The sequence below is a fragment of the Tupaia chinensis genome, unplaced genomic scaffold (genome assembly GCF_000334495.1).
Source record: "Tupaia chinensis unplaced genomic scaffold, TupChi_1.0 Scaffold000212_1, whole genome shotgun sequence".
Lineage (NCBI taxonomy): Eukaryota > Metazoa > Chordata > Mammalia > Scandentia > Tupaiidae > Tupaia > Tupaia belangeri.
In genome coordinates this window covers 3,429,571-3,439,268 of record NW_006159687.1, presented here as the reverse complement: position 1 = coordinate 3,439,268, position 9,698 = coordinate 3,429,571, and the positions used below count along the sequence as shown (strand labels likewise).

At 50.0% G+C, this 9,698-nt stretch overlaps 1 protein-coding gene across 1 annotated transcript in view; it reads left to right on the top strand.

Moving 5' to 3' along the window:
- Positions 1-1,210: 1,210 nt before the first annotated feature.
- LOC114007637 (putative guanine nucleotide exchange factor MCF2L2) overlaps positions 1,211-9,698 on the top strand; it is a 41,395-nt gene continuing 32,907 nt past the window's right edge. Inside the window, exons 1-2 of the mRNA XM_027771422.1 lie at positions 1,211-1,289; positions 9,419-9,533. Coding sequence (XP_027627223.1) covers positions 1,214-1,289; positions 9,419-9,533 — 191 coding nt within the window. The 5' untranslated portion in view covers positions 1,211-1,213. The remainder of the gene's footprint in view (positions 1,290-9,418; positions 9,534-9,698) is intronic.

Below are 9,698 nucleotides of genomic sequence, written 5' to 3'. Positions count from 1 at the left end.
TGCTGAACAGGTGTGAATTCCTGCTTGGAGACTTGTGGATTTTATTAAGTTTGGGCCAGAGGGCAGCATAGCAGTGACATGCAGACTCTGAGGCGACCCCAGGGAAGGGGTCCAGGTTCCACCTGGGGATCTTCCCGAGTACCCAGGGCATGTGTGCGTCCATGGTTGGAGCAGGCCAAAGGCAGGGGGCCGTGGCATCAAGGCCCTGTTGAGGGTTCTGTCTCTTGCCTGTTTCTCGCTCTGTGTCTCTCATTCATGGAGGAAATAAAGACTTTAAAATAAATAAATACACAAAGAAAATCTTTAGATAGCATAATGGAGAAACACCCCTTTCAGCCTGTTGAGCAGTGGAAAGAGGCCCCTTAATATGTTCTGGAAGGAGGGGAGAAGCGAGGGAGGGACAGAAATTTAAAAATCAAAGAATGCTCCTGAATCTCCAATTGATTTCGTGATCCATCTTGAGAGGAATGCTGAGAACTTGTGCTGTTTACGTTTAAAATGCCTTCTGCAGACCCAGGACAGTAGGCAAAGACCAAATTTAATAATAAAGCCATTCAGCTGCTTTCCTGTGAAGTTACTGAAGCTTAAACTTCAGATCCCCTAGAAACTTTGGGATAAGGGCCAGTAGGTGGCTGAACTCCCACGTCGCTGACTGTGGTTCGAGTCCTGGATCTGGAGGCTTGCCTTCTCACTCTCCCTCTTTCTCTGTGTGTCTGTCTCTTTGTCTGGTGAGTGCACGTGCCCCAAAAAAAAAAGATGAAAAAGAAAATTAATTTTTTTTGGGGAGTTTTTTTTTTTTTTTTTTTTTTTTGCTATAAGGCACATACATTCACTGTAGAGACAGAGAGATAGACAGAAAGCGAGAAATTGCCCCCCAGGGGGGATGGCCATGCTGCAATCCTTTCTCCTCCATTCACCTCTCGGGATCTTGGGCACGCACGCACACGCGCCCGGCGTGAGTTTAAGTCACCGGGCCTGGGACTCCAACCACGATTGACTGTGGGAAAATAATTGGGGGATTGACTCTGGAAATGTGTCCCCTGTCCTCTGCCTAAGCTTCAAGGCACAGATGCAGCCCTGCATGTTAGCACAGTGTGTGGCTGGCCTTACCTTCAGCCCAGGTTTCTCTAGTAGTGGAACTTCCCTTTCCTTTTCGTATCTCTGCTTTACAAGGATCTAACCACATTTGTATTTCCTTTGTGCAGATGAGATTATGCAGCAGGAAGTCAGGCCCTTGGTGGCCGTGGATCTAATAGAGCAACTTCACAGGCAGTTTGCCATTCTCTCAGGTAAGGCAAATCTGTTTCATTTCCAGAGTTTGCTGGGGGTCATGCTGGGAGGGCCCAGTCTCTTGAAGCTTAATGAGCCTTATATTCAAGACTCACCCCTTAAGCTCTACCCAGGACTGGCTGGAATTGAGGATTATCATGGAGAGGAGGGTGGGCTCCAGTAGATGGTGATTGCTGTCTCTGGGGGGTACAACCTGATCATGGCCTGAATTGCAGCCCAGTAACTTGAAAAAAACACACTAGGCACCAGCACGCGCATACCTCAGTCCCTGGCTAGATGTGACCATGCTCCACGGAGGGGTGCTTTCTCCCTTTCTGTCTCTCTGGCAATTAAAAAAGAGAACTGAAGGTAGCGTGGTGGTTAAGGTGCTGGACTCCCACATGGTTGACCACAGTTTGAGTCCTGGACTTGGTGGTCTGCTTTCTTTCTCTCTCGCACATGCCCTATAGCAAATTCAAAATAATAATGAATAAAATAAAATGAAATAAATTCTTTAAAAAGAGAGAGAGAGCGAGAACTGAGGGGCCAGTAGATGGCATGGTGGTTGAAGTGCTGGACTCCCACATGGTCAGCTGTGGTTCGAGTCACGAACCTGGTGGCATGGTGGTTAAGGTGCTGCCCCCCCACATGGGCAGCCGTGGTTCGAGGCATGAACCTTGCAGCTTGAAAACCATGCTGGGCAGGGAACCAGCAGTTAGCGTAATGGCTATGTCACTGGACTCTCACGTAGTTAACCGCGGTTCGCGTCCCAGACCTGGTGGCTTAAAACTTACGCCAGGCGCGCGTGTGTGCGTGCCCAAGATCCCGAGAAGAGAATGGAGGAGAAGGGATTGCAGTGTGACCATCCCCCTGGTGGGTGATTTCTTGCTTTATGTCTCTCTCTGTCGGTCTTGCGAGCGCACACGCCCTATAGCCGAAAACCTCTCCCAAAACAAACAAATAAACAAAAACCTATGCTGGGCATATGTACATGAGTCCGAAATTCCAAGAGGAGGTTGGAGGAGAAGGATTGCAGCGTGGCAGCCCCCTCACTTTCCCTTTCTCTGGCAAGCACACTATGGCAAAAAAGCAAGAAGAGAATGTAAAGATTTCGTGGAAGGAAAAAGAAGCAACTGCTGACATCAGCTACCACCGTGGCATTGTTCTAAGCTCTTGTTGGATGGTCTTCCAGGAAACGAGTCTCCAGCTCTCTTCATAAGGGAGATTTGGTTTTAAGGGCTTATGGAGCATCACCAAAGCGGTTTTCTGAGATTTGTTTTTTAATCTTAGTTCTTCTGCAATTTCCATCAAGCATTTTGGAATAAAGAAGAGGTTAACATTAATGAGACCAGACATTTTCTAAGTGTAGGTTTATCTTTGAAAGTTGTTTTCTCTTGAATGACTGTTAGCCAAGGGCGGTATGATTTTAATCACTGAAACTAGAGGTGCCTACCGAAGTCTGACGCTGGCATAGCGAGGCCAGGTGTCGGACCTATCACATGTGACAGGCGGCAAGCTGCCCCCTTCAGCTTTCATGCCTGTTTGAAAGAACCGGCCAAGTGTCTCGGTGCCGTCAGAGCGAGCACGCAGGTGGTGTAGATGCCACGCCCCGCCACGCCACGCCCCGCCACGCCACGCCACGCCCCTTTCTTTTCCGTGGGTCACATTCAATCTGCGCCAATCTCGTTACCCTACTGATAAGCCGGGGCCACGTTTCCGTTATTCTTGGGCTATTGCTCCCCACCCAGCATTGCGTCCTAGGTGGGCATGTCTTACACAATCCAGAACATTCTGGCGGGGGGGGGGTGCTCTGATCTTTTCTCCACGTGGTTATTTCCCATACAGCCTCTGAAAGCTCCTTACTATAGGGTCTTTTTTTTTTTCCAGAATTTCTGTATCACTGGTGCTTAGAACAGAAGCCGGGTCATAAATGGGCTCAGTAATGAGGTCCGTTGACCTCACAGGACAGACTGCCAGACACGGCGGCCTGAAACTCACGCCAGGCGAGCATCTGTGCTCAGAATCCCAGGGGTAGAAGGAACTGTGGCGTGGTCATCCCCCTAAGGGCGATTTCTCACTTTTTTTCTCACTTTCTCTCTCTTTCTCTCTGACGAGTGCACGTGCCCTATGGGGAGGGGGGCTAAAAAAAAAAACCCAAAAGCAAAAACAAAACTGTAGCAGAAAGGAAAGCAATTGTGGTAGACTCATACATTTCAGTATGTATTTCTAGCCACAAGAGCTGAAATACTGAAATCGGTGTTTGCCCCTTACGTGGAATCTCTGTGAACCTGGCAGGTGGGAATGCTGGGGCGTGTGGCAGAGCAGACGTCTGAGTGGCCTTCCTGCAGTGATTTTCTTAAATAGTAAACAATTGATCAAGTTCTTTTTTTTTTTTTTTTTTGAGAGGTTTTTGCTATAGGGCACATGTGCTCGCCAGACAGACAGACAGAGAGATAGAAAGCAAGAAATCACCCCCCAGGGGGGATGGCCACGCTGCAATCCCTTCTCCTCCATTCTCCTCTTGGGATCTTGGGCATGCACGCACACATGCCCGGCATGAGTTTATGCCACCGGGTCCGGGACTCGAACCATGGTCGACTACGTGGGAGTCCAGCGACATAGCCGTTACGCTAACTGCTGGTCCCAACAATTGATCAAGTTCTAAACAAGTGAAATAATATCTTCTTTTACTATAAGGTTGTTGCATTCCTGGAAAATTCCGTATGTATGAAAACTGTTCAAAACCTCTTCATGATGATATATAATATAAAAGAGGTTAGAGTTTCAGAGCTGAGCATCGTAAGTGGATTTTTCATTTACGTTAGTTCTCTGGTAAGATATCCAGAACTCGCAGAGGACGAGCGATTCCTTTTTAGTGTAGAGGGGGACATTCTGTATCCCAGGCCCTGGGATTCCTAGAGTGCCTCCCAGGGGCAGGTTCTGCCAGTCCCCCCCACTAAAATCAGTTGGGGGTCAGGGAGGGTTTGAAAGCATAAAGGAGAATGGAAGCTGGGAGGCGGGCAGCAGTAACTGCCTGGTCTCTCCCGCTCTGGCTGTAGGACTGCCCAGCACTCCCAGGCTCCACTGTGTGACAGCCCCTCCTGCCAGCCAGCTGCCCTGCCCCTTAGGGGCTCGACTTACGTACCCCAGCACTTCTTAGTGTTTTCTGAAGTGAAGTTGCCGTCTGTTTAATGAAAAAGTAAACCTAATGCTAGCCAGAGTGACACTTATTTATGTAAGTTACCAGATAAAACTGGTACCAAATAATTTGGAGCTTTTGGTCTCCCTAGAATGGAACTTTGGAACGTTCTTTCATCTCCTGCAGTACCACATTTCCTCACAAGGTGGCACTAGAGGCCAGGCACGCTGTTGGGCGATTGTCTGCCTGCCCCAAATTGAGATGGAAGGAGACTGAGACGGGAGAATGGCCACTGCATGACCACGCCCCGGGGGGATGCTTCCTCCCTCTGTCTCCTGACAGCACACGTGCCCTTTGGTGCTTTAAGGAAAGGGGGTTACGGGCCCGTGGTGGGTGGTCTGGCTGTACCTAGCCCCAGCCTGTGTTCCTTGAGCTCTGCCTCTTGAGATGAACTTTCACCCGCAGGCGGGTGCTCAGCTGGCCCCGGGCCTCTCTGGGGTGAATATCGCCAGCAGCCGAGATATGAAACTGCCTGTCTTTCTCCACGTAGGTGGAACCAGCTTTCATTTAGTCAGCCATAAAAGGAAAAATCAAATGGCATCACCACGCCCTAACGAATATTTTAGGGTTCTTTTCGCCATCCCCTCAGCAAACGTTGGCTATACAATTAGTAGTGCTATACTGCATCTAAATTTAGACTTACTGGAAATATAAATTTTCCTAACTCACGTTTCCCTGAAATGCCCTAGTTGTGAAATGGAAGAAGATTTGCCTAAAAGCTGATCATGCCCTCACCAGTCGCCGTAAGGAGCCAGCTCAGCATCTTGGGCAAAGCTTGCCGAACATGGAATCTGAAGCTGCCTTTTGGAAATTTTCAGTAAACACATAGGATTAATAAAAGGCGCTTCCTGGAAAAGGGTAGTTGGCCGTATAGACGAATCTCATGTGGTTTCGTTCTGTAGTGATTGGTCTTGGGCAGCGTAAGACCCACAGTAACAACGCACACGAATGCAGAAAACCACAGCAGTGGCGTAATCTCTGCATGGTAGAGAGATCCATGCTTGCTTGATGACACAGTCTTCTCTTTATACAGTGTATGTGAAGAGCTAGCAGGTGCCATGGTAGCTAAGGTGCCGGACCCCTCCCTGGCCAGCTCCATGGTTTGAGTCCCACACCTGGCAGCTTGAAAACCACACCAGATGTGTGTGTGCTTGTGTGCTCAAAATCAGGAGAGAATGGAGGAGAAGGGATTTCATCATGGCCATCTCCCCCAGGGGTGGGGAGGAGGGATTTCTCACTTTCCCTCTCTCTCTCTCTCTCTTGTCTCTCTGGTGAGTCTAGCACCCAATGGCAAAAATCTTTAATAAATAAATAGAAAGAAAGAAAAAAAATTACGTGCCATGTCAGGTATAGCAAAAGATGCTTATCAGGCACGTAGTCAAAGCCGGAGAGGCGGTGGGTGGTCTCGGTGGTGCCATCCGATGGACGGGCGGCACGGGCAGGGTCCTCAGGGCGATGGGCCAGGACCTCTGCCCGTAAGGCTGTACTGGCTACGCACTGTCCACCTTCGCTTCTCCGAATCTCCCTTTTCTGAAGTCGCTTCACTGATCACCTTAGCTAATTATACACTCCTCAGTCACACTCCACACACGTGTCTTTCTGAGATCCATGAAAGGCACACAGTTCTCTGTAGCTGGCCCTGACCTGGGAGTGATTGCCCTCCAAGGACCACCCTGGCAGGTGACGCAGCACTGGAGCTCAGATCCTGCTGGCTAGGGCAGAGGTCCCAAACGTCCTCGGTCCTCGGTGCCTTCCCTCCGTCATGTTCTCACAGCCCTCCTAGACCAAAGGCAGCGACTGACATTCAGACGACGGTGCGTCCTGGATTGTTGAAAAACCAGCATGCATTTCTGTGTAGAAAGACACAAAAATACGTCATGACTCTTCTGACAACCCATGTAAAAAATACGTCATGACTCTTCTGACAACCCAAGCCAATGTCCTAACAACTTAGCTGTTGGAAGAAGGGGAGACAGCATTTTTCCCCATTTCGTTCCTAAATAGCCAGAGTCACCTCAAGAGATGGAATCAGACGGGATGACACCACCCTCATTTCTTGTCCCACGCTGATTTTTTATTTTTTTGGAGAGGTTTTCACTATAGGCCGCATACGCCCGCCAGACAGACAGAGAGAGACAGAGAGACAGAAAGTGAGAAATCACCCCCCAGGGGGGATGGTCACGCCGCAATGCCTTCTCCTCCATTCTCCTCTCGAGATCTTGGGCACGCACGCACACGCGCCTGGCGTGAGTTTTAAGCCACCGGGTCCGGGACGTGAACCGCGGTCGACTATGTGGGAGTCCAGTGACATAGCCATTACACTAACTGCTGGTCCCATCCCATGCTGGTTTTTAGGCTGTGGTTGCTCTTTATCCCAACAGCCATCAAAAATCCAGCCTCACAAAGCTGCAGTGCCATTCAAAAGGATATAGAGAGGCTTATCTGAGTTGTGAGCCATCTTAGCGAGGAGCACGCACGACGTCTGACAGACATCGGGGTCTCCGCCTCCCTGTAAAATGTTAAGTGCCCGTGGTGCTCCTGGGCGTTTCCTGTGGCTCCCCGGGCACCTGCCACAGTGAGGGACCAGAGCGTCGCCGTACGTTGGGAAGTAACCTGCTTCACTTCATTTCATGCCCTCTGATCTTACAAATTATATATTAATATTTTTGTTCTCATTGAGATGTCTTTTATCCCTCTTCATAAATTCTTGAAGGGTAGATCATTTCTCCTTGTAATAATAATTAAAATAATGGTGACCCCTTATTGAATACTTAAATACAATAAGCCTTCTGATAAGGTGGTTTTCCTTTGTGTTTTCACTTAATCCTCGCAATACCTTTTTTTTTTTTTTTTGAGAGGTTTTTGCTATAGGTCATGTGCATTCGCCAGACTGACAGAGAGAGAGAGACACACAAAGCAAGAGTTGTGAGTTTAAGCCACCAGGTCTGGGACTCGAACCGCAGTTGACTACGTGGGAGTCCAGCGACATAGCCATTACGCTAACTGCTGGTTCCCTTTTTTTTTTTTTGAGAGGTTTTTGCTATAGGTCATGTGCATTCGCCAGACTGACAGAGAGAGAGAGACACACAAAGCAAGAGTTGTGAGTTTAAGCCACCAGATCTGGGTCTCGAACCACGGTCGACCCCATGGGAGCCCAGTGACACAGCCATTACGCCAACTGCTGGTCCCTTGTAGTATCTTTTTTTTTTTTTTTTTGGAGAGATTTTCACTGTAGGGCGCGTGCGCGCGCCAGACAGACAGAGAGAGACATAGAGACAGAAAGCGAGAAATCGCCCCCCACGGGGGATGATCACGCCGCAATCCCTTCTCCTCCATTCTCCTCTCGGGATCCTGGGCATGCATGCATATGCGCCCAGCGTGAGTTTAAGCCACCAGGTCTGGGACTCGAACCGCAGTTGACTACGTGGGAGTCCAGCGACATAGCCATTACGCTCACTGCTGGTCCCTTGCAATGTCTTTTGACACAGGTACAAGTATTGTCTTATACACACAGAGGAAGTGTGTGTGTATTAATGAGGAAACTCCTACTTAGGTTAAACATCTTGCCCCAGATCATTCAGCAGTTAAGTGGCAAAGCAGGATTTGAACCAGCCTGTCTGAGTTTAGAACTAACTCTTTGCAATACCATGTGGTCTCACCTTTGACTACTCACTGACTCCAACAGTGAGGGGCAGTGTTTGTGTTAGTATTACTTACTATTCTACCTAATCTGCGTCACCTTTTTAAATTGTTTTAGGTTTTTGCCATAGGGTACATGCTCTCCCCGGAGACAGAGAGAGGGAGAGTGAGACATTGCTGCCCAGGGGGGATGCCATGTCATAATTCCTTCCACTCCATTTGCCGCTTGGGATTCTGGGAAGCACACGCACAGCTGCAGTGATGTTCGAGCACAGGGTCCAAGACTCGGCCCACCGTCAGCCATGTGGGAGTCTGCTGCCTTCCCCACCACGCCACCTGCCCATCAGTGTTACCTTTCATAACGAAATCATCTGTAAAGGACTCAAGTACTGAATTCCGGGAGCCAGGCGATACCATAGCAGTGAAGCGTGATGCTCTGAGAGGCAGTCCCACCTCAAAAGGTTCCTGGTTCAAGTCCGGAGACCTCCTTGTGTACACGGGGCATGCTCTTTTTTTTGATCCTGGCTAGTTGAGGGCTGGGTTGGACGGTGGGTCTTGGGGGTGTCGCCTCTCTCTGTCTCTGTCTCTCTCGTTCTTACCATCAAGTATGCATGAAGAGATTTGTTAAAAGTAATTCAGTGATGGGGAACCAGCAGTTAGCGTAATGGCTATGTCGCTGGACTCCCACGTAGTCGACCGCGGTTTGTGTCCCGGACCCAGTGGCTTAAAACTCACGCCGGGCGCGTGTGCGTGCGTGCCCAAGATCGAGAGGAGAATGGAGGAGAAGGGATTGCGGCGTGACCATCCCCCCTGGGGGGTGATTTCTCGCTTTCTGTCTCTATGTCTCTCTCTGTCTGTCTGGCGAGCACACGCGCCCTACAGTAAAAAATCTCTCCAAAAAAAAAAAAAAGTAATTCAGTGATGGACCAACAGGTGGCGAGGTTAAGGCCCTAGACCCACGTAGCCAACTCTGCAGCCAAATCCTGGACCTGGTGGCTTGAGAGATGCCCTGGTCCTGTGCATGCCCCAGCCCCACGGGAATGGAGGAGAGGGGGTTGCAGCATGTCCATGCCCACTGGGGGCGATTTCTCACTTCCCCTCCCTCTCTGTCGCTGTCTGCTTGCAAGTGGTAAGTGCTCGTGCCCTATGGCAAAAACTTTAAAAAACTTGTGTTACTGCCTTTCACATTCTAGCCTGAAATAGTGGAGGTAGAAGCGGTGAGGCAGTATTCCCTCTCCCGACCTGAGCTCAAACTCGCCTGGAGAAGGCTGACGTGCGGATACTGGCTAACACCTGCCCATGCGCTGGCAGGAGGCCGAGGCAAGGACGGTGCCCCCATCATCACTTTCCCAGAGTTTGCAGGGTTCAGACACATCCCAGAGGAGGACTTCCTGAATGTCGTGACCTACCTGACCAGCATCCCCAGGTGAGCCGAGCAGGGCGCGCCGTGCCTGTGCCATCTGTCCCTCCACGGTTCCATGGGCGGGCCTCGCTGAGACGGAGGCCTCCACGCCCAGTTTACACTCAGCCCGCCTCTCTGCTCCGTCCGTCACGGACAAGGGCTGTGGAGAGACTCCGATACAGTGGGGAT